Here is a 25,231-nt window from a genome sequence, read left to right as displayed (position 1 = left end):
TGTTGCTTGAATTGCGTGTAATTTGAACAGTCAATTGTAACGATCTCAAACCACTACAAGTGACCGGGATCTCTACAATTATCCGCCTGAATTGCTGTGCAATTGAACAAGCAGCTCTAAGAATCATTTGGGTTGCTTAAAAAAAAGCTAATGTGAATTTACAATCATACAAATTCCGGATAAAGTAAAAGAGGATCATTGTTCTTGCTAAAAATCCTGAGGTAATTAAGGACATTTTTCTTTTTACCATAATACTGTCTCACCCAATTACAATGACATTTAAGATCTCTTGTTTTACAAGCTTGCATAATTGTTCATTATCAACAACCCTTTGTATTGCGGCACATAGTTGGAGCTTAATTTGGCGCTATTTAGGCTAAAGTTTTACACTATTAAACAAGTGTTAGACTTATAACATTACTTGTTAGACAAGAAATTCTCTTTTCTTTTCTCTTTCTCTGTTTTCCCCATTCTCCCAACCTCTTGACATCATTGATAATGAGGACACAACATATAGAACAAAGTCATGAACAGCTTGTCTCTAGATGGCCATGTCCATTTTCGCTTCCTTCTGGTCTATGGTTTGTTCCGTTCGTGAAATTTTGCCTACTTAATTTAATTGTCTTCTTTGTCAAAATAAGTTGGCTATTTGACGACACTAATTCCAACCAAACGTAGAAGATGTTTATGTAATGTCCATAGATTTACTTGACATTTTTGATCTAATACTAATTTTATATGACTTTTGGAAAATGCTAGGCATTCAAACAAAGTTTACAAAAAAAAACTTTTACAAACTGATGTAGCTTTTTTAAAATTTGAATTTATCTCATATCAAATCATGTTGTGTCACATCAGTTTGTAAAAATTTTTTTGTAAAATTTATTTATAAGCCTAGCATTCCTCCTAAATTTTATACAAAAATGGGTCAGGTCCTATCAATATTGATTGGACAACGGTCCATCATATATATATATATATATATATAGAGAGAGAGAGAGAGAGAGAGAGAGAGATGAGGGGGACATCACCCATTTTTACATATTTTGGAAGAATTGTCTATAGATTTGTTCCATTCGATAGAGCTAAAAACCAAAAAAAAGGAGAATTTGAATATCTTTCATACTTTTAATTTGCATGGGTTGAAAAAGTCAAACATGCAATATTTTTGGTTATATATCTGAGGTTAATTAATATCATTTGAGTTTTAGGTTAAAAACTTCACTTTTATTTTGTAAAAAGAAATGTAAATTTCAATTTTTTTTTTTTTTTTTTTTGCATTGCTATCTCTTACATATAGGATTATCTTAGTGATCTATGCATTAAATTGTTTAAATTAATTATCATACGTACAATTACGTGTCAAAAGGAATAGGTGAAAATGAAATGAAAAATATTGATTTCAAAAATTCAATAGTAAATATGTTATCATACCATTTAAAATTCCAAGTAAAAAAAATACAAAGCATGCAATAATCTCCACACACATATATATATGTAAAGAAATTATAGAATATGGTCGAAGCGGCCCAAAATGGCCATAGGGAGGTCACTAAAACCACCTCAAATGATTTGAGGGTGATTTGGTGAGGGTTTCTATTAAAATTCCAAATGAGAGTGTTGAGGATAAGAAGTTATTTGTCACTTATTACATAGAGTTTTTAGTCACTTTTTAAATGTTAGAAAGCTTATTGCAAATTGGTGCAATTACATTTAACTGATTTTACATTTTCTTTTTTCAAATTTTAAATGACATTGTACTATGTAAACAGTTAAATGCAACAAAACAAAATCTAAACCGTAAATCAAATTCTCTTTATTTTTCCTAATCTACGATTATTTATTCCTCTCTCTCTCTCTCTCTCTCTCTCTATATATATATATATATATATATGGATGGAAGCACGCGTGCCTAGGAAAAGGGGGTTGATAACTTGCATAATTTATGTCCCCGCATATAATGAGAGACCGAATTGAAAGTGACCCTGTCCAAACTGACTGAGCACATTCAGCTTCTTCGCAAAGTGCTCATCTTTTTTTTTTTTTTAGACAAAAAAATTCACTATCACAAGTATAATGACTTGAATGAATTCAACGATTCCTGGGAATTAACTTCACAGAGGTACCACCCATTACAAATATATAGCAACAAAATGAAGAGTAAATTCATATCTTAAAACTTCTTCACAGATATGAATATGGACTGCTCTTTATCAATATTCAACACAAATCTTTGGTTAAAATTAGGGCTAAACAATTTTTTCATACAACTTGCAAACCTGACACAAACCCCACATAAAATTAGCAAATCATGATTAATGGATTTGACCCATTTGATTAAACAAGTCGGGTTAGCATTAACCTGTATATTCTTATACCTATATATATCTCGACACGACATACTTAATTTTTTTTTTTTTTCTTAAAAGACACACACACATATATAACCCATATATAGTTTGAGATAACAGCTAATAATTATGAATCTCTCACCAATCAACAAAACTAGAACATCAAAAGAGTTTGAATAGAGATGAGGTCAAGCTTGAGGCTTGCAGCACGCATGCTTCGTTTAAAAAGAAAAAGAAAAGGGAAGCTCTAGTCAACATAAAAGGTGATAAAGGTAAAAGGGACCCCAAATATGTTACCTAATTTGCTAAAGTCGTATGCAAAGTACTGGGATTAGAGAATCACCGAATTTCAAAGCATGCATGTACTAGATCCATCTCCTTTTTTCCTTTGTCCTCTTTTTTTCTTTACAATTTTAACAAAGAAGACTCAATTTAACCACTAATTACATTAATGTATATGCATGTCCTTCTAGTATAAAAAAATAGTGGCAAACAATTCTTTCGCTTGACTTTCTAATTTCCCCCCCACCATGCATGGTATATAGAAGATATATACAATATTTTAGAGAAAAATTATTTCAAAAATCTTATATTGACCACCGCAAATTCTTCTTTTATGACTTCTTTGAAGAGGAACCGAGTGAATTGTAGGCGGTTTGAGAACTTAGAAAAATATTTCTTTATAATTAATATCAAAAGAAAAACTCCTTGAAAACATTATTTTTGGCATGAAAAATGTTCCTAGAATCCCAGCAGACTTAGCAGCTAAGTTCAAGTTAGAGAACGACTGGATCAATTGCAAGGAGATTAATTAACAAAAGAAGAAAAGGATTGTGAATAAGGTATATGTTCACTATCTAACTATGGCTTTCTCTATCTTCAGGCAATTACTCCAAAAATATTTAAAAATAAAAATAAAAAAATAAAAAGAATAGAAAAACGCAATGGACAGATTCTTATTTTGCCACATAATTAATTCAATTAGAGGACACTGGAATTAATACGTTCAAAACACAATCATGTATACTCACATGCACACATCTATAGATATATATAGGCTCCTAATTAATCATGTGAATCGTTTTAGGTGTGTCAATTTCTTCACCATGATGATGATGATGATCATCTTATAATTATTACTAAAAAGCAAAGATTATTTCGTATAGATCAAGTAATTAATATAATGAAACATAATTGATTAAAATGTTGGAAGCATACATGAAATTAATAGCCAGCAAACCCTAGCTCAATAATTATATATATAGATGCCTTGCTTACATTGGACATGGCTAACGAACAAAGTTTAAACTTTGTTCATGTACTCAAGAATATGACACACAATGATATATATAAGCACTTATTAACATGGGATAAGTAAGAAATTAACACCCATTTCTCCATATATATATATATATATATATATATGATTGCACCAGTATTATTATCCAAGCAAAAATTCAGAAGAACCCAAGAGATGATAATTTTTTTTTTTGATGATAATTAGCACACATGGAAAAATGCAATTATATTGTTCCTTTCTTTTTGCATACATGGAAACAGCAAAAGCAAGCAATAGAAGGACATATAATTAAAGCATATGTTTAACTTAAGATATGAAAATGAAAAATATATCAAGAAGGAAGGCTAGCTGAAGCCAAAGCTTTGAAAAACTTATATAAAATTTGCTTGATCTAGCAACCGATCGGACCGAGACGCTTGATTCCCCGCGAGCAAGAGTTGTGGGATCCTTTAAAGTAAAGGACCCTTCACTCATAAAAGATTCAAACTACTTAAAAGTAGGGTTTTCTCATATATTTCTATATATGGAAACTACCCTCTTCTTCTTCTTCTTCTTGATCTTCTTCTTCTTCTTCTTCTTCTTCTTCTTCTGCTTCCTCTTCTTCTTCTTCTGTTGTTTCTTTTGGGTTTTTTTGGTGGATGATGATAAAGTAAGGAGTGGGAGTGGTGAGGGGGTAATGATGGCGGTGGAGAGACAGAGGGAAGGGCAAGGAGGAGGGCATGATGATTGCTGTTGGGTGCTGCCGTTGAAAGCTTGAAGAAAAATCCAAGCTATTGCGTGCCATCATCTCGAGAGAGAGAGAGAGACTATCAATTAGTCTCTCTCTCTCTCTCTCTCTCTCTCTCTTTCTCTCTCGTGGGGGGAATTATCACCAAACCCATGGTGCTAGCTTTTTCATATGCCTCCATCTTCATTTTATTTTTATTTTTTAAAACGACAAAAGTCTTTAAGGCAGGTCCATTTTGTGTACAAATTTATAAAAAATAAACTTTAAATTCGTGTAAAAAGCACCCCTCACACGAATCAAGCAAAACCCTAAAAATTTATTTGTATTTAAAAAAACTCGAACCCTAAACTTGACGGGATGCTCCTTTCCCAGCTCTTTTTCTATGGAAAAAAAAAAGAATCAAGTGCAACAATTTTTGTGGCCTTGGCTACAACAGCCAATAACAGTGGAGCAAAAGTTGTGACTTGGGAAGCACAGGTGTTGGTGTGGCTGAAATTTTCCATATTCTGTAGTCTGCTTTATTTTTGTTTTGTTTATATATATATATATATATATATATATATATATATATATTTTATTATTCTGCACAGTAAAAGGCTGTTTGTGACTGTATACGGAGTTGATGAAATGCTTAATAAGCTTTATTGGGCTTGGCTAAAGATGGAGTTTGGCAGGCACAAGGCTATAACTATAATAAGAAATGCAGAATATTGGCCCGAAACATATAAAAAGAAAGGAATGATAAAGGAATCCCAGAACTGGGAAATGACAGGGTGGGAGAATCGAAAAAATATATGTGTAGGTGAGAGAAGGAGAGAGGTGGTGTACTTTGAGGCAGAATGTGTGGCCTTGGGAGTATATTGGCTAGCCTGCAAAGGCACTTTGGTGAATTGAAATGGAGACAAAAATGCTTGTTACTGTTCCTCAAATGTGTCGATCTTTCTGTTAAAGAGAAAATAAATTTTTTTTTTTGAAAGAAATTGAAGGTTGAAAGTAATAATTCATTGCCTACAGAGACAAAGGATAAGATTCCCAAATAAGCATATTTTGGATGGATCACCTCAGGACTCTACCTGATCTGAGTATCTGTACACTCAAAAGTACTCAACCATCTGATAGTGTGTACACATCTTTTTATCTTTCCTTGTGTTTTTCTTTTTCTTACTTCTTTGGATGATCCCTTTTTACCTCTTAAGTCTTGAGCATTTACCTTGGCCAGTTTGATTCTGAGTGAAATGTTTTCTGTACTTGAATTTATTTTTCTAGATAAATGGTTTTAGCTGATAATAATTTTCAGCGTTTGGTTTGCATTGAAATTCAGCAAATATTTGTTCTATTTTCCTATAATCTGAGGAGCTACGAGAAAAAGAAATAGAACAAAGAAAAACAACATAAAAAGAAAGTGTGAGAGCAGAAGCTTTTCAAAAGTGTGAATCATTAAAATTCAGTGCAATTGTCTACTCGTGCTGCTTGGGTTGGCAATTGTGGGATGACGCTTGTGGGGCTCATCTGCTCGGGCGAGTATTCAAGTAGCCTAATATCCACTTGGGCATGAAGGCCCCATAAAAGGCGTTCTCACAATAGCTCTCCCAGAGGTGTGAGAGAGCAGCAAAAAATAGTTTATGTAAATAAGTAGTTTAGCTCCATAAAGTTATTTTCTTTGGTCAACTAAAAACATTTTCAGGCTGATCAGAAAAACGTTTTTCAGAAAATATTTTTCGTTGAATCAAATGGGCCTAAATTAGGATTGGGATATTCTTAAAGTTTCTAATGTACCATTTGGGGCTTTTAAAATTTTAATAGTTACTTTTAAAATATATAAATGAGGAACAAAACTAAATTGGGTTGGAGAAATTTTTTCCAATCTAATATGTTAAACTAATTTGGTAAATGTAATAAATGTTGGGTTGGTAAAACTACACAAATACTGAGGTGATTAAACTTCATCTATTTAATTTAAAAATAACAATTAGGATTTTAAGTATATGGAGTATATATATTTAAGGAGAAACGCACTTTTTTAAATTTTTTTATTTAATTTTTTTTTTTTGAGAAAAGAAATACCGCGAAATATGAAATATCATTTTTCATATTTGCTAACCCTTTTACTAATTAATACTATATTGAGTTGATCTCCAAAACTGTAATTTAATGCTTCCTATTTGCATAATTAAAGTGTCCAATGATAATTTTTTTTTTTTTTTTTTACATGTCCAAACAAGAGGAGGAGAGGAGATTTGAACTAGTGACATCTACTTTATGAGTTATAGTTTCCGGTTGATTGAACTACCCCCTTGAAGACGTGCCCAATGATAACTTAATTATATATTCCATGGCCATTTACTTAATTAGCAAATTATATATCTAATCGTGAATCTTATCATTAAGGCCAAAACAATCATGTCATGTCACCATCAAAATGATTGCTTTCAGGGTCGGAATTATAAATTTAATTTTAGGAAATTAGACCATATAAGAAAAACACAAATAAAATTGAGGGCCAAAGTTATATTAAAAAAAGTAAGACTTTAAAATATATTTTTTATGGGGGCACCTGGGCCTGGAGGGGGCCGTAGTTGCTTGTTCTTGCTCATCTTTTTGAGGACCCAAATGTTTGTAAACTTATCGTCCATTACAAAAACATGTTTGATTTAACATCATTTTTTTCCTTTCTCCATAATTGCACCCCAGAAGCAATCTGATAAATATATGCTTGTACCATTTATTAATTTTGGTCAAGATCTGCAGAAAAGAGGAGAATAATTCATCTATCTTGTTGTATTTCTTGTCAACATCTTCCTATTTGTTGTCCTGTCAGAGAATGTTAACCTATTACTTGAAAAAACAAATAGTAGGAATTGGGAAAAAAAAAAAAAGAAGAAAAAAAGAAGAAGGAAGTATTGGGTCCCTTATGTTTAAATTTTTGTTTTTTTTCGTCTTCTGTTTTCTCTCCTTAAAATAAAAACATTAAAAAACAATCTTAAGTATATAAGATAGTGAGAGGAACTTGCTCATTTAAACATGTACAACAGAAGGTAAATTAACAAGGAAATAAGAAAAAAAAGAAATAAACATTAGTAAATTAAAGTTTGAACTTTGAAGAACTGTTCGGAAAACTTAAGCAAGTTGCGGAATGAGAAATGTTAGGTGTTCTCGTGGTTTTAGGTGTATAATATTTTCTAAAAAGCGGGTGAGAGAAATAAGGACTATTTAAAAAAATAATAATAATATCCACCTAAAACTGAAAAAATAAATAAATAAAGAGAACACTTAGCAGTTAGCATTCTCCTTACAGAATAATGCTACTATAATTAGGGATGAAATCAAGGGGCCCATTGTCCACATCGGTTTTTAAATTTTAATATATATATCACAAATCCTATTTTCATCCCTAATTAACTATATAACCAAAGAAGCAAGTCGTAGGAACGTGCCCAAAACTTAATAGAACATAATCGCGCTCATGTTATATCTTCCACTATTTTGTATTCGTGTTTGTTTCAAGCGTATAAGAGCATTTCCATTTCAAATTCAGATTAACAAATTTCACCGATTTTTAGGTTAAAATAGTTAACTGAATACAATTATATTCTTACTAAGGACTAGTAAATGACACATTTAAACTTTCGGCTAGCCGAGTGTGAATGCTTTTAAGGTATAAAGCCGCCGAAAACCCTACTAGTTATACTGTGCACACCCATGCAGAATGTAGTTCAACATTTGTTTAAGATATGAGCCCAAGTATGGGTTTGGGATTTTGGGGGAAATATACCTTTAGGGCTAGTAAATGACTTTTATGTTTGACCCTGCTAAAGTCACCCACATTGGCCACCCTTTTGTTCCACTTTTCTCCTTTATGAGTGAAAGTTATTGTGGGAGAGGAGACCAAATTAGTTTGATAAAATTTAAAAGAAAAAAAGAAAAGAAAAAAAAAAAAGTAGAAGTCTAGAAAAAAGTAAAATTTTCCGGAGACTCAAATCTTTTTAGCATCAAGAAAGTCCGAAGGCAATGCTAAAAGTTCACAGGATTTCATGTCTCCCAGCCTTTGTTCGATCAATCAATGTATCCAAAAAGAACATGCTAAACGCCACTTTATAATGTTCTGTTAAATTAACTACAAGCACAACTTTGAGCAATATTCTAGTCAATTTTTTTTTTTTTAGCTGGATATGAGTTGGCAAATGTTGTCAAATATAGATGGCATACAAGATGACCTATTTCTTATAGGGTAGATAAACTGATATTTGTTTTAATTAGTAATAATAATAATAATAATGGACTATAATTTTTCTTTAAAAGAGAGAAATCAAGCCTTTTACAATCAAAAGAGTTTTAACTCCCAACTTCAAAAATATTTTATAAAATCGTGTTAATGTATGAATAAGTGAGAAGCAAAAAAATTATAAATGAAAAAAAAAAAAAAAAAATTGTACAAGTCTCTGATTATTCCTAAACCACTCTCTCAAGTTTCTTTTTTATTGAGTGTGCACTTGTCTTTATGAAGTTACTACCCCAACCATGTCGAAATCTCCTGGCCCCATTTTATTTATTTATTTTTGTTGTAGAACCATGACAGAAAAAATAAAACACCCAAATAAACCTTCCCTAATTAACTTCCTTTTGGTTTTTCCTTTCCTTTTTCTCTTTAGTTTTAACAGCACTTTTGTTTAGATTTGGATCTTAGATATTCTAATGCAACCTTTCTACCTACACAAGCCACATGCCCCTCCTCTACCATTTCCGACCACCTCTCTCCACTGACGTTATCTGTTGTAGCGCGTGTATGCGACATGCTGCCATATATGGCTTACGTGCATGCATGGGCTGCACGCGCCAAACGGCAGTTTTGGTTCCTTATGTAGACCCGACGCTTCTCTATCCTGTGGCTCCCTACTTGTAGAGTTCTTTTGTTGCAAAGAAATTTTCAAGTTCAAATTTGGACATCATAATACATTGGTCTTGTTAATTGTTATTTGTTTCACAATACATTGAGAGACTCATTATCTAATTGTATGGTTATTTCTTAATCTTTACAACTCTTTCTACAATTAGACTATTAGTAATTAAGGAGCTAATAATCTTTTGGATGCCTTTTGCATTCACAAATTCCACTATGGGCTGCTACCATCAACAACGCCAGCAGCTTTCCTTGAGCTTACTGTTTCCATTTGAGATTCCTCTCCGAGGCTGTGGAATAGATTACTACAATAATTTTATAAAATAAAACCGCTGCATGCCATGAGAGCTGGGATTATGGGACCCATGAGGCATCAACTCTTTCTGCGACTCCACCGAAATGCTCAGGGTTTAGGTAGTGAGGCTCCTATGACTCAACAGGAGAAAAGTGCTTTTTATCCATAAGTACTATGGCCTGTTTGGTTCCGAATATCTGCATATCATCATTACATTAAGAAAGTGGGTCGTCGCCACCTATCTATCTTCTCAAGATATTATAAGACACACACAACAAAAGCGAGATGCAACACATGCACTTTCTTAAAAAAAAAAAAAAGAAAAAAAAAAAAGAAGTTTTATTTTTTATTTTTTTATTTTTTTGAAAAGACATTTTCTCCTAAATTCTCTTATCAAATGATGTGGGAGCTCTCTAAGATTCCAAACGTGGGTACGATCCCTGCCTCATCTCCCATTAATGTCACATTAATGTTACATGCAAATGACTTGCATCATGCATGCATGTCTAGTCCTTCGCATTCTGATGTGAATAAATAGATTGTTGGGGCAGCAAGCCTTAATTTGGTTGGTGCAATAGCATTTAATTATTGTGTGGGAAACAGTAAACTTGCTGTTAGTAGGGATAAAAATCTATAACTGCTAACCGTTTTCTTAACCGCTATAACCGTTAACCGTTTTTAAAAGCGGTTAGTGAGTTTTTGAAAACCGCTAACTGTTTTTTTTTTTTAAATATAATATATATTTTTATTATATATAAAATAAATTATATATATTAACTTGAAATGACATAGTTACAAATCGCACATCTATGTAATAGGTGAATGCTTGGAAAAATAATTAACCACACCGATTGCTTCTTTCTTTGCAAGAATGGCTTCAGATTTCAGGACGAAAAATGTTGAGGTACAATCTCCTTCTCTCACCACTCTCTCTCTCTCCCTCGCCACTTTCTCTTGCTTCTTCTCCCCTTCTATTAACACCGAAACTCCCCCTTCAAGTCGACTGCTAACTGCAACCGCCTTTTCACCCATAACTTTTAATGAGACAACAAAGGGAAGAGACAGCTAAGCAACAAGACTGAACAAACAGTGTACATGAGTTGTGTCTTGTTGTAATCCTTGTATATATATATAGCTTCTCTTTGGATGGTTTGTGACTTTTAAGGATTCCAAATGAATGTATTAAGTAAAAAGGTTTTAGTCTTCTACAAATATTTTATAAAATTGACGTAATAAGGTCTAATTAGCTTTGTAAAATATTTATGAGATGTTTATGTACGTGGTATCAATATTCGTATGTGTTGTGTGCTTATATTGTGTTTGACCTCTTAAGTATTTCCAAGTGTGTTGTGTGTTGGGAGTGGTTGAGATGAAGTAGAACTGCTAGACCTAGCATTGGATTAGCTAAAAAAAACTTTTAGCTAAAAATTAACTTTTTTATTTTCTTATTTCAACTACCAACTTTTCAAAAAGACTGTACACACCACTCTCTCTAAATCTTTATCTACTCTATTAAATTATAATATCTTTAATACTTTTCTATTCATGTTTTATTTTATCTTGTCTTTTTCTCTCTCTTCCTTCTCTCACGAACCATGCCGCATGTTGCTGCCCTACTCGATTGCCACTATCCCTCTTTGAAGTTCAACCACGCCCAAACTCAATTCACCCTGTTAAGGAACATCGATAGCCTGGTCCGTCATGCAAAGCCAAGAAAGTCATCCCCAGTGCTCGCCGCCACCGCGCACCTATGCCATTGTGCTCATGTTGCATAGGAGAGAAAGTACAAAAATTGGACAAAATTATTTGGCTTTACAACAGTTGGTAGCTACATTTATCTAGCAATTATAGCAACTCCAAAAAAAAAAATATATATATTGTAGATATAGAGCTCAATATAGGATGAATTTTAGCCAAATTTTAGCTAAAAAAAGCCTTTGTCTAGTCCAAATTCTAGTGCTCTAATGCCATCACAAGGCTTAAAATTTGTGGTGAGTTGGGCCAAACTTTAAGTTATTCTGCCTCTGGCAGGTTGGGCTTCCATGACATACCAGCAGGCAGCAGCAACCATTTGGTTATTGGGCTCGAAATTGAAGCTTTTTAGCCCTCTGTCTCCTTTCTCCTTTATTGAAAGGGAACCCAACCCAATGATCAGAGAGACGGAGACTAGAGACTGAGGAGCGCGAGAAAAAGATGTTAGTTAGGCGTAGCATCATTGTTACCAACGTTCATTTTTCTCGCGGGAATTTCTTCAAGCACCTTCCGAACTCAACGCCAACGACTATTTCTTGCCCGCACAGAATCATCGGCACGCAAACCCTAATCACCACTAGTGCCCTTAGCTCTTCTTCCTATTTCGAAACCCTAACTTCCCACCAAAAAGATCAGGTCCATCTCTACGTCGACACTCTTCTCCAATGGAACCAGGTCTCTCTCTCTCTCGCTCTCTCTAAATTAACGCCCTGTTTGGTTGCTGAGAAAACTGATAAATGCTATTTTCTCATAAGCTAATTGCTGTTACTACATGTTTCCAACTTGCAGAGAATGAATCTCACTGCCGTTACAGAGGTAAACGAGGTTATGGAAAGGCACATTGAGGATTCACTTGCAATTATACCCCCTATAACAAATTCTTATATCTCTCACTGTAACAACTCAATCAAAAACATTAACCTTGTTGATGTCGGAAGTGGCGCGGGGCTTCCCGGATTGATTTTAGCTATTGCTTGCCCGGGTGAGTTGATTTATTGTTCTTATTATATGCTACATTGATTTGGCTTGTGATTTATCATTGAAATTCATTTGTTGTTTTTGTTTTTGCTTGTGGAACTGATAACATGTTTTGGATGGGTAGATTGGAAGGTCACGCTGTTGGAGTCTATGAACAAGAGGTGTGTTTTCTTGGAGCATGCAATAGGTCTTACTGGATTATCTAATGTCAAAGTTATAAGAGGAAGAGCAGAGGTATTTTTTTCTCTCTTCCTCCATGTCCGATGTTTTCACGTTTGTTTGTAAATGATTAGTTTTCGTTTGAATATTATGCATAGCGAGTATCATTTGCAATTTGCATTAAATTGATTTTCTTCTATATTCGATTGCTTTCTTTCTGAAACTTTGGATTGTTTATCTTCCTTTTCTTTTTAGTAAGTAATCGAAATATCATTAAAAGCGAAATGCGCAACCTGGGTACATTGTTTATCTTGCTCTCCAGTTACATTTTTCTTGCTCCATTACTCATTGCGAACCTTGTTATAGGACAGAGTTTGGGGCAGGATCTTTGCTTCAGAGAGAAATTTGATGTAGCAGTGGCAAGAGCAGTTTCAGAAATGAGAGTCTTAGGTAATCTTGAAAACTCCATATCTTGGTTTCTTCTATGCATTTTTGAGACTCCGAGTGACTCATTACTGCTAAAGTTTTCTCTCTGGTTTCTTCATTTTCAGCTGAATACTGTCTTCCTCTGGTTCGTGTTGGTGGTTTGTTTGTAGCTGCAAAGGGTCATAATCCTCAGGTATGTATCTGTCATTCACTTATGGAATTCAACGACCTGATCTGTGTACTGAAGATTTGGAGTCCATGTTTTCATCCTTCTGACTCCAGCACACCAAGTCCCAATTACCCATAAGCCTGTATACATCAAATCATATCCTTAGATACCATGTTATGTTGGGAATTCAAATGACCCTGGATCAAATATCTCGTGTATATAATGTTTATGAGTCGGTTATATGAAGTGTTTTGGCTTTTGCATAACTTATCTGATGTTTTGAGAATTTCCTTTTGAATGTTTCTCTTGTATATTTCCATGTACTAGGGAAACAGTTTGGCAGTACAGGGCTGCTAGCTTAAATTTGTTGGAGTACATTTTGCCTGGAAAATAGGTGGGAGTCTGAAATTTTGTTGTACACAGTTTGAGGTACGATTGTTATGAAGAATAAAATGTCAGTGAACTGGTGAATGGTCTGATGGAGAAACCCAACCATTTTCTGTGGTTTCCACGTGTTGGTATATATTGTCATCACCATGGTTGTTGCTGGTGTACTAAGATGATCTAGAGTACTTGAAATGAGAAAAAGAATCAAGGATACAATGTGCATCAAGCCGAAGCAAAGCAAGAAGACCTATCTATATATCAAATGAAAGAGGGCAAGGTCCCTGACCCAAATATTAGAAAACCATCTCTCAGAATTAACAGTTGTGAAACTAACAGTCAAAGCAAGAATTAAGTTTTATCTAGAAGTCCTTGGGTTCCCCTATTTCCATGTAATTCCAAAACACATGTAAAATTTTCTGCACAATAAAAAGTTACATTCTGATGTTAGCTAATTTGGAGGGCTGAAATTCTTTCACCTGGCTTTTGAAGGCCTAGTTCAATCATCTCCAAAGGAGTAACTGCATATTGTATGTATCTTCATGAATACAAGCAAAAAATTGAAGTGGTTTTTCTTTTATAAAATCCTGAAGAGTTTCTACGAATACACTACTATAAAATTATATAAAATGCAATGAGGGAAAAATTGATTTGCATTGTATTATAGCAATGTAATGATTTGCTTTGTACAACGTCTAGGTCCAGGCTCATTCACCCTGGGCAAGCAAGAGATGGATTTTGACAATTTAGGATCTAGAAATGTGTTCAAGGGAAATTTTGCCTTAAAATGTAAATGTGATAAGTTTGTATGTTTGTTTTTGTTTTTGTTTTTTTTTTTTTTTTCTATCATATATTTTTCATCAGTGTAAACTGTTCAATGTGCATTTGACAGGCGGAAGTCAAGAACGCAGAAAGAGCTATTCAAATGATGGGTGCTTCCGTGTTGCAACTGTGCTCAGGTATTTTCATTATATATTCCATTTGACATATCATGTGTATAATAATGATTTAGAAACACACTCATGTCTTACATGATTCCTTATATGAAATTGGACATGGTTCCAAGGGTTTTTTCTTCCCCATAAAGGCTTCTTTTTTTTGGTTAGTATATTGTAAAGGGACATGGTGAAATGTTTCCCCTTTCAAGATTCTGCTGACCAAACTAAATGCCTTGTCAACTGTTTTAGATCATGCAATATTACCTTCTGTACGCATGATTAATTTTTAAGAATATAGGATTAAGAATGATTGAAGTTGCACTTGTTTTTCTTAAAAAAATGGCTATTATTTAGGGATTGCATAGGCGCATAGAAAAATCTGCATGATGAGCATGACATACTGTACTCTAGTACGATTTGGTGGTTTTGTTTTAATAAATAAAGAAACCATAATCTGTCCTTAATGGAATTTAATGTCGCATAACTTGCTTGAAGTTGTGGGCTATCACATACGTTCATTTTGTTTTTATGTTTGCTCTTTGTTTCTGCCTATGACTTTAACTTCAATGTGATCTGTCAACTCTATTGGACGTTGCATTCATCAAAAAGAAAGAAAAAAGAAGAGAGGAAACATTATTGCATGTTGCTCTGCCTAAACCTGCCTATAGACCCACTGTTATTTCTTGGTTTAGCTTTAAATCTTTAAATGTGTGAATGACCTTACATTAAAGATCAGTTGATATGATACCTTATCAAAGTGATATTAGTATTCTTTCCATGTGCTCAGTGGAGTCACACAGCCCATATGGACAGCGAACTGCCATCATATGCTTAAAAGATCACCCCACCCCAAGGAAGTATCCTCGTGAGCCAGGTACACCTGCGAAAGCACCACTGTAAATTAATTCGGATGCACATTCTACTGTTTTCTTTATTGACAACTTGTACGTTGAAATACTACTTCTCACAAGTGGAAATAAAGATATGTAACATTAAACAAAAGCAAACTTACATTTTGATTCAACCAGGCTGACCGATTGTGCTTAATTTGCATCCTTTATTCATTATATTTTTAGTTGCTTTTGTCGAGGCTGGGAGGGGAGGGGGGGAAACGGGGGGTGTTTCCAAGACGTGGAAGTTAAATCAAGCAATAAACTCGCTTGTACAATTAGATAGTAAATTATTGAGTTTTTTTTTTTTTTTTTTTTTTGGGCTTTTATGGAGTGTGCAGTAAGCACTCGGTAAGCTTGATGAGGAGTTGTCTGATCATATTTGGAGTAATCCTGCTCTCTGTATGAAAAAGGTGGCCTAAGAGGCTAAGCCATTGAAGAAAGGTGTAAAACAAAAAATTAATAACAAAAATGAAAAAAAAAGAAGAAAGAAAGTTGCCTTTTATGACACTAATTGCTGTCAGCAGTACAGCAGATTCAGAAAGTAAACAGATCGATATCATCAAAAAATGTCTTGTGAATATGAATTTCAGTGGGTGAAAAGTGATGCGTGTCAGGGAAGAAATAAGAATCTGTTGATATTATGGATTAATTTTCAAGTAATCAAGGAATTTATGTACTAAATTATTTTACTTAATAAAGGTGTTTATAAATATATTTTTTTATAAGTTGTAGTGAGTAAACTTAAATTACATATGCCTGGTGGAATAATCAGGTGTTAGCTATCAGTACACTTTTCACTTCATATTACAAAGTATATCACTGAAAGCAATTGTCACCTACTTCAACTTATTAAATGCAAGTTATGGAAGTGTGATTAACTTATACTGATGATGATAGGACTTTAACATGCTGTTTTACTCTTTACCTTAGATGTGCTAAATTCTAGGTCTAGGGGTAGCCTCTTGGTTTGTTTTAAACCAATATATATAGTAAGAACGGATATGTTGAAATGTAGAAAATTTATTTCATGGTGAAGATTAGATTTTACAGATCTAATGATGTAGATGCTGTCACGTCATTAAAATTCTAAATAACGTAGCATCATATACACAGTTAGATACAACAAAACACGATCTCTCTCTCTCATTTTTTAATAGACTTCCTTTAATCCAATTAGGAGAAAAACTTTGTCCACGTCTTAAATTGTTTGTTCAATTATTTGTTTATATAAACTTCAACTAGAAAAAATGTGATTGTTTGCAGCTTTGACTTCACGGATATTCATATCAAACTTAGGTTAAAAGTAAAGGTTTAATAATTCTGCAATTTCACAGGGTTAGACACATGGACACAAGATTATCCGAGTTAGAGGAGGTAGGTTTCTAGTAGGATATGAACAAAAATCATTATGTTATATTTTAACTGTTCATCTTTGAGAAAAGTGGATTGTGAAAAACATAGAAAATAATTGGGTTAGAATAGCGTGGCATGGGAACAATGACTGTTACCTAACTCCCCTCCACTTCGATTAGTTAAATTTTCTTTTTTCACATAAGGTTAAGATTTCTGGGGTATATGGCTAAACATAAGGCTGCCACGTTCATGTCGTGCAGAATTAATATTTGTCGTACATAGATAATATTTAAGTATTAAGGAAGATACTTTGTGTGATGTAAGCTCTTAACTCTTAGCATTTCTTAAATCAGGCTACTTTCTTCTTCTCCAATATGATGTTGGATGTTAAAGGTTTGTCGTTTAAGAGAAAAAAGAGGGAGTTTTTTAGTGCTCTTTCATGGGCATATAAAGTTTACTTATTATTATAGTCTTTCTTTCTTTTTTTTATTTTTTTTTTTACCATTTCTTCTTTTTTGTATCTGTGCATGATGATAACTTTCAAATACCCTTTTGAGTAGTATAATAATTATCTGATTTATTTACTTCTTGTTTTTGCCGACCACATCCTTGGATGATTCACTTCTGTTGAATGAAATGGCAATCATTATTGGTTGTTTTTATTTTTATTTTATTTTATTTTATTTATTTATTTATTTATTTTTAGGATAATTTGAGAAGGACCCGAATGAAATACCGACTTTAAAATAACTTGAACATTTATAAGTTTATAATAAAAAACTTAATAGTTACCCCAACATCAAACTGTTCATAATAGATGAAATAATTAAACAATAAATTTATTTGTTAATTTTAATTAGTTAGTAGCTAACTTGTTAATCATGCACTCTTAATCATTTAACCAGTTATGAATTGTCACATCAGTTTGTAAGAAACTTGTAGTAAAAACTGCAGTATTTCTAACATTTTCTGTCTATAATTAATCTTTAATCATCATCTTGTCCACCCTGACATATTTTTTTGAGCATTCCATCCAAATATTTTTAGTTTTTCAGTGTTAGAAACATTTTTGTTTTTAATTAAAACAAAAACTATTTTCAGTTTTCAATTTTCTTTTTTCTTTTTTTCTTTTTTTTTTAAAAAAAAAACACTTTTTTTTTGCATTAAGCTGTTATATTTATATGTATATGGGTTATAATCATTGAAAGCAACGATTTGTATTTAGGGCTATAACGATTGAGGCGATTAGTACATTCCTAGGCTTGCTTGGTTTCCTTCGAAAATCTCATCAAACTTGGCTTGCAAGTCACTTGAAGAATCTGATATTGACTCGGCTTAAGCCCAAGAAAATGTTCAAACAATCTTATAGTTGGGAAATTTCCTTAAGAAAAGAAAGGAAAATACGAAAGAAGGGGGTGGGCAGCCCAATAAAGACCTCAATGCACACACTTAAGTGCAAAAACAAACCTAGTAACATTTGGGGCATGGGTCAAATAAAAGGGTTTAATCTAATAATTTATTAGCATGGAATCCAAGAAAGAGGCCATTTCTTTTTTCTATTCAAAGTGGGAGAGGGAGAAAAGGGGAATGAGAAATAGGTCATCTGAAACAGCAATACTTGAGATAATTCAGTGTATAAACTGTTTAGAAAAACGTCTACTATAACTAAAAGAGGGCTTAGAAGCCACAATAATGAAGAAGGTATTCACAATTTTCAAAATACTCATGATGTAGGGCGAGGAAAATGAGCAAAAATGTTAAGTGATGCCACATTTTCATGTTGATTAGGAGCTAATGTGTAACTTATATGTTAATTTCTAAATTTTAGATATAACCATGAGAAAGTTAAGTGCCACACAAGCTAAATCTTAAAGAGATTTCTCATGTTTTACTGCTTACCCACATAGGGGTAAATTGTATTCCCCAACATAGTATCATCATTTGCTTTTATTGGGTGAATATATATATATAAATATATATATAAGTGAGTATGAATCATTCTTTAATGAGGTCTATGCTATCCCAGTAATTTTATATAACATGTGCTTTTGCGCAGCTGCTAGTAGTAGTTTATCAATTCTTTAGCTTAATTTCGACGATTATTTTAACTCATCTTTGGATGTTGATTGTACATAAGATCTAAGAAATCCAACTTTTCAGGATAAATAAATAAATAAATAAATATTTCGAGAATGTGGACAATTCTAGAAGATGGAAGGTTTGATCTTTATTGAGTGTGAACTTCACTTAATTAGCTAGCCAGACCTTATTGCCCTCTGTCTCATGGAGTCCCACCACTCAACTAATCCTTCAAGAAAAACAAAGAGCACTAATGGCATTACTTTATCGGCATTATTCACATATCAGGCAATTGAATGGAAGGCTTTATGTTTGTTGTGAATATAAATTATAGGCGGACCCTCTCAATCAACCTCTACATGAAAGATGATCAGGCTATAAAACAAAACAAAAAAAGCAATTTTATAATTTTCTTCACATAAAAATTATATACCCACATGACTATTAATGCGATTTACATGATAAGTCACACTTTATAATTAAGGAGTCTATCCCATAAAAAGAGGATATACATCTTACACATTCTTTCTTTTCTCACGTTATTAAATAACTTTTACTAATTTAAGCTTTAACGTGTTGCACGTATCTACACGCAAATCATGTTACACGGTGCACATCTCTCTCTCAAAAAGAAAGATTCCACAATGCTATCTTTAATTATAATATTATAAAAAAAAAAAAAAATAAAAAAATAAAAAAAATTGGTAGGTCTTCATGTTGAAAGACAAGGTGACCAAATTAACAACTTGTTGCCACTAACACAGCAGCAACCGATTACTAATTATCAATCTAAAAAGTTTCATAGTAGTTTATTAGGCATTTCTCTGCATTAAGTCACTATTAGTTAATGAATAATACTATTTAATAGATTATTATATAATTATCATAAATTGAATGATGTGAGAGTGAAAATTAAAATTGATAAATTAAATACCAAAAAATTTAGCTGAAAAACAACCCCTCATTCTCATGGGCCATTTCCTTCAAACAGTATTTGTACACTAGTCAAAATACAATCCAAGAAATAAAAAGAGACTGAAAATAAAATAAAAGCTGGGAGATTAGGAATCACACACGTACAGTATATATATATATCTTCGCATAATGTACATAAGCGGTTAAAAAGGAGGATTTTTTGTCCTCTAAAGAATAGGAACCAAAACCTGCCAAACCTTAATGTCACAGTCCAAACCACCGCTGTAAACGAGGTAAGCTTCGTCCGATGTAGTGTTGCAACCATCAACTGCTGCAGTTATGCACTTCACCGGGCCCCTGTGTCCTTCCAAAACTGCCAGACAACTGTAATTTCTCTCTAAACCTCTCCAAACCCTAACCGTCCTATCTGCCGAGCCACTGCAAACCAAATCAGACACAACCGCCAAGCACAATATGGCCTTCCCGTGGCCTCTAAGCGCGCCCACAACCTCCATGCCACTGCCACCGCTACCCTTCTTCCATACCTGTTAAAATATAAATTAAATAATTAAATTTATTTATTTTTATCGACGCCCATTAATTTCATTAATTAATTTTTGTACCAATATGGATCTGTCACATGCACCAGAGTAGAGCACAGCACCATCGCTGCTGAGAGCCAATGCATTGATCCCGGAGTTGTGTTTCTCCAGCGTGGCAACTAAAAAATGCTTCTTCTTCCGATCATCTTCTATGTTTTGCTTCCACACCTTGATTTTCTTGTCGGCTGAGCCGGTGTACACGTGGCCGTCGTTAGATAATGCCAGCGCGTTGATTGCGTCGTCATGGGCGTTTGCGAGGGATTCCAAGCATTTGAAATCCTTGGTTCGCCAGATTTTGAGCGTCCGATCCCACGAGACGGAGTAGAGGAGCGACTCGTCGTCCGACAGAGCGAGTGCTGAAACGGCGTCCACGTGGTGGACCCAAGTGCATTTTTTGTGCCGTCGAATCTGAACCTGGTTTTTCGGCATCAGGAGGTTGAACGCGCGGTCGCCAAGCGTTGGGAGCGTGGCTAAGCGCGTGTACTTTTGATGATGGTCAGGCTCTTGGTAGTTGATTTTCCATACCCGAATTTTGCGGTCTTGATGAGCGCTGAAGACTTTGTCGGCCTGAACGACGAGGGACTTCACTGCACCCTTCCCGGCGGCAACCAGGTTGTTTGTTAGAGTTTCGTGATCATCGGAATCGGAGTACTGTAAAGGGTTGCGCTTCCAGGAGCGGATTTCTCTGTCGGAAGAGCCGGTGTAGAGGAACTCTCCGGCGAGGGTGAGAGAGGATATGTAGGAGGTGTGGCCTTTGAGAGTTGTGAGGCAGTGGTGGTGGGTGTTGGAAAGATAGAGTTGTTGGCGGTGGGATTGTGAGGTGAGTGAAGGAACTGATTGGAGGCTTGGGAGGGAAAGAAGAGATTTTAACTCGGATTGATGGTGGGTGGACTCAGACTGAGACTCGTTCTCTGAGTTACAAGATTGTGGGCATGCCATAATCCCATATTAGAGAGATTGAGAGAGAGAGAAAAAAAATATGGGGTGAAGAAAGTGAATGGGTTAAATATATAGAGGAAGAAAGTGAGGAGGGTTGTGGCTTTTGGATTAGCTTCGTTGGGAAAAACACTTTTCTTTCCTTGTATTTTTAATGCTTACACTTGGTCCAAGTACTTCTAGCAGATTTTGAAGCGAGCTACAAATTCAATATGAAATTAAGGATTCATTTGAGATTGTAATTTTAAAAAGTGTGATTTAAAAACATTATTTTTAAAAACGCGGTTAAGCGTTTGACAAAATTGCGATTTGACCTTTAAAATCGCAGTTTAGCCTTTTAAAATTGTGCGTTTTCAAAAGAGCACTTCCTTAAATCTGTATTTTTAAATTGCAATTTTTTAAAAATGAAATCCCATACAATCAATTTTCTGTGATTTGGTTTAAATCGGACTTTTTGTTTATGAAATCGTGATGCCAAACACATCATAACAAATTATAGTTGATGAGTCTCACCGGTTTAAGGGTCCGTTTGGGATTGCGGTTTCAATAAGTGCGGTTTTAAAAATTGTTTTTTTGAAATCGGTACTTTTTAAAATCGTAAAAACGTTTAGTAAAATATGTTAAAAAATACTTTTCATCAAATATTTGTTATGAGAAATTGTGATTTTGGTTTAAATTCGCGTTTTTTTAAATAAGCACCCCCTAGACTGCTTATAAAAGTGCTTTTTAAATCGCAATGTCAAACGCTTTAAGTTTAGCGATATCTTTTAAAAACATAGATTATTCTTGTGAAATTGTAATTCCAAACGCACCCTAATTAAATAAGTCGAGTTAAGGTTAAAATGTTTTAGCTTATTTAATTAAATTATGATTAACCTATATACTATTTTATCCGATGGGACCTAAATTTGACAAGCGAAAATGAATTACGACCCGTAGTTGACCCTACAGAGTTAGAGGCCATTAGCCTTGTTATAGGTATATTATTTGGTTGGTAATTAGTAAGCAGTGGGAATCCAACTTATATTGCATTGTCCCACATATTCAGCACCGCAAACATGGAGACAGTGGAAGGCTGATACGCTTCCAAGGGAATAGGATGACGAGGAAATTAAGTAGAGAAAAATAAATACAAAAAAAGTACATAAAGAGGGGCCTCCACCGTATTCAACATGCCTTCCCTTTGACAGCTAAGTTTTGTCCAAATCAATGAGCATTGCAAGTTTGGAAAACCCTTGGTTTTAAGTATCCAACAGTACTACTCTTGGCAGTTGGCTCCCTCCACCAAGAATCTGATCTACTACTCAGATCATCCCAAAATATATATATATATATATATATATATATATATATATTATTGAGATAAGAGTTACAAAAATTCAATAGACAAAGTTACAAATAATAAATTAATTTTATTATTGTTAATGTAAAAATAGAAAAAATTTATAACATTCATATTCTTTTTCTATAAATAAGAGTATTGCAAACAATCAAAAATATCAAAGAAAAATGTAGCCATGTGAAATAACTTTGATGTGCGGACGTTCTTAAATTCTCTAAATCTCTCCTCTTGTTCTCATTTCCCTTATGTTAATAATATTATATTAGGGTTATTTATTTCCTTAGGTATTATTAGTCTATTAGGTTTACATTTTCTTAGTCTACTAAGTTTACCTTTTCTTAGTCTACTAGGTTTACCTTTCCTTAATCTATTACATTACTTGTCTCTCTATAAATAGAGATCTTGATCTGTATTTATTATCATAAACAGAATATCAATATCAATATAATGTAATCCATTATGTGCTTCCGCTCTCCCTATTATTTTTCCATTTTTCTATATCTTTCTATTATTCTAACATAGTATCAAAGCATATTTAACACCTTCTCTAAATTATAAGTGCTAATATATATATATATAAAACCATATTTTCAGAGAAATTAATTTTTTAATGAAGCAAATGATCAAACTTACTTTAAACAAACTGCAAAAAAATGGTTAAAAAATATGAAAAGATTGATTTCGACTGGTACGATTTATGGATAATTTAAGGTACAAGAAAAGGACGCCCGCAGGATATCAAAAAGCAATCGGCAAGGAGGGAAACGGCACCTGGCATGATATATATATTGTGTGAGAGAGGCCAGGAGTTGAAACGTGAAGATTTCCTCTCTGAACAACTACTGTTTCCAGTAGTGGACGACAACTCCATGCTGGTTATATTTGAGTATGTCTTGCGGCACTAATTTATTTGCTCCTGCTCCACATATGATACCCTTTCCTTTCTGGTAAGATTTTAGGTGTCCGGAAAACCTTACTACCCAACACCTTACACCAGACAAAAAATAAATAAATAAGGAAAAAAAATACACCCATTGATTTTTTTGTACATATGGCTCAACACCTGCATTATAACATTCATTTGATCTTTCATTATTGATAAGCGTTGAATGTTGTACATTCAAGTCCTTATACAAAATATAATTAATACCATGCTTTTGTAGCCCTAGTTAGTTAGATTGATATCATTGACATTATAATATATTCCAACTTCTCTAAAATAATAGCCATTTACTCTCTCAACCGTTAGGTGCTCGTATTTTGCTGATATTTTTATCATTTTATGTGTGAGAGTATTTCTTTAAAGATCATCAAAGTTTTTTCGCAATAAATGATACAATATATATGGTTTATATATTATTCACTCTAGCTAGCTTATAGAAAGGGAAATGCCACACAATCATCAGCCCGTGACCTTCCATTTTGAATTAGTTGTGAATATAAGAATTTCTAGGTTAATTATGTTTTGTCAAGTAAGTATCATGCACGAAGAATCAGTTGGTCCGACACCGTATTTCAGGCGCCTGAATGGAGACGTTTGAACAAGGATGTGAATAGTAATACTATTCAAACACCCCTATTTTATAAATAGAGACGTTTTTGAAATAGTGACACTTTTCAAAAACGTCACTATTTCAAACGTTACTAATTTGACTCTTTAAAAAAAAAAAAAAAAAAAAAAAAAAAGTGGGCCAACAGCACCTACAATGGAGAAGAAAACAAGCACGGCCGGGTGATATATACATACTCAGAAGCCTAAGTAGTATTTACTTAGAAAAGAAGAAAACTTAGGTCTATATTAATATTAGTAATCATGTGTAAACAGGAAGCTTTGCGCATAGTCAAGTGGAAGTGGAGCACATTGAAGGGTAGTTTTGTTACTTTTTCTTTGGCTTCAATTTACACACAATTGCTTACCCGTCGTCTCTCTTCCCATCCATTTTATTTCTCACTCAATGTTCTAAAATATGTCTCTTTTCTTGAAGGTACACCAATCGGGTGGGCACAAGTAGGACCCCCGATTGGAACCTTCGGACCCATTTAACAGTGATAACTGTTTGGACTCTCTCAATTAGTTTCCATCATGCCCACTTTTCCTTTCAGTACTCTTCTGGCCGGCTACAAAGCTGTAGTATTTTTAGATGCTTCTGATACTTATTTGACAGTGACCTCAACGGTATTTTAGAGGAATTAGATCTCCTCCAGTTCTCTATGGATGAGAGGGGATCTGGTCCCGGGTGTTCGAGCAAGTCTCCGGAGTGCGGTTCCGGGCATCCCAAAACCTGTAGCATTCACTATCTGAAATTTTTGATAGGGATGCCAATTTGTCTTCGTGTACATGTATTCTAGTCGTATCAAAGCATTTGTGTAAGATTATATAGATCAACGTACTATAACTTGACATATTTAATTAAGCAGATCTGACTTTTCAATCCCAATTTACTAATTTCATATTAACTAGATTTGAATCAAGTTTGCGGGTCGTGTCAAGACATGCGTGTAAGACTATATAAATCAACCATAACCCGACTCCTTTAATTAAAAATGGGTCAAATTCTTCAATCATAACTCGTTAATTTTATGTTGGATTTGTGTCAAGTTCGCAAGTCGTGTCAAAAATTATTAGCCTACTTGTTATACTAAGAATATGTGAGAATATATATATATATATATATATATATATATATAAAGAACATAGAAGAAAATGATAGTTATAGCGACTAAACGTTGATTTC

General features: G+C 33.8%; 2 protein-coding genes across 5 annotated transcripts; one reads left to right on the top strand and one right to left on the bottom strand.

Moving 5' to 3' along the window:
- Window positions 1-11,715: 11,715 nt before the first annotated feature.
- Window positions 11,716-15,400, top strand: LOC132175847 (uncharacterized). Of its 4 annotated transcripts, none has more exons than XR_009439464.1 (7): window positions 11,716-11,997; window positions 12,112-12,304; window positions 12,425-12,534; window positions 12,831-12,909; window positions 13,011-13,078; window positions 13,382-13,483; window positions 14,331-14,397. XR_009439464.1 is itself a non-coding variant. In XM_059587915.1 (7 exons), the coding sequence occupies exons 1-7, from the start codon at window positions 11,764-11,766 to the stop codon at window positions 15,274-15,276; spliced, it is 864 nt and encodes a 287-aa protein (XP_059443898.1). In that variant the 5' UTR covers window positions 11,716-11,763; the 3' UTR covers window positions 15,277-15,400. The 4 variants fall into 4 exon arrangements, 3 of the variants coding, with proteins under 3 accessions (XP_059443898.1, XP_059443899.1, XP_059443901.1); XM_059587915.1 differs by lacking the exon at window positions 13,382-13,483 and adding an exon at window positions 15,164-15,400; XM_059587916.1 differs by lacking the exon at window positions 13,382-13,483 and adding an exon at window positions 15,144-15,400.
- A 4,248-nt stretch (window positions 15,401-19,648) lies between these two features.
- On the bottom strand, window positions 19,649-21,215 carry LOC132175829 (protein JINGUBANG-like). Its single transcript, XM_059587890.1, has 2 exons — window positions 20,240-21,215; window positions 19,649-20,161 (listed from the first exon to the last, which is right to left on the bottom strand). The coding sequence occupies exons 1-2, from the start codon at window positions 21,155-21,157 to the stop codon at window positions 19,844-19,846; spliced, it is 1,236 nt and encodes a 411-aa protein (XP_059443873.1). The 5' UTR covers window positions 21,158-21,215; the 3' UTR covers window positions 19,649-19,843.
- Window positions 21,216-25,231: the final 4,016 nt, after the last annotated feature.

The sequence above is a fragment of the Corylus avellana genome, chromosome ca3 (genome assembly GCF_901000735.1).
Source record: "Corylus avellana chromosome ca3, CavTom2PMs-1.0".
Taxonomy (NCBI): domain Eukaryota; kingdom Viridiplantae; phylum Streptophyta; class Magnoliopsida; order Fagales; family Betulaceae; genus Corylus; species Corylus avellana.
This window is presented reverse-complemented; position numbering and strand designations above follow the sequence as displayed.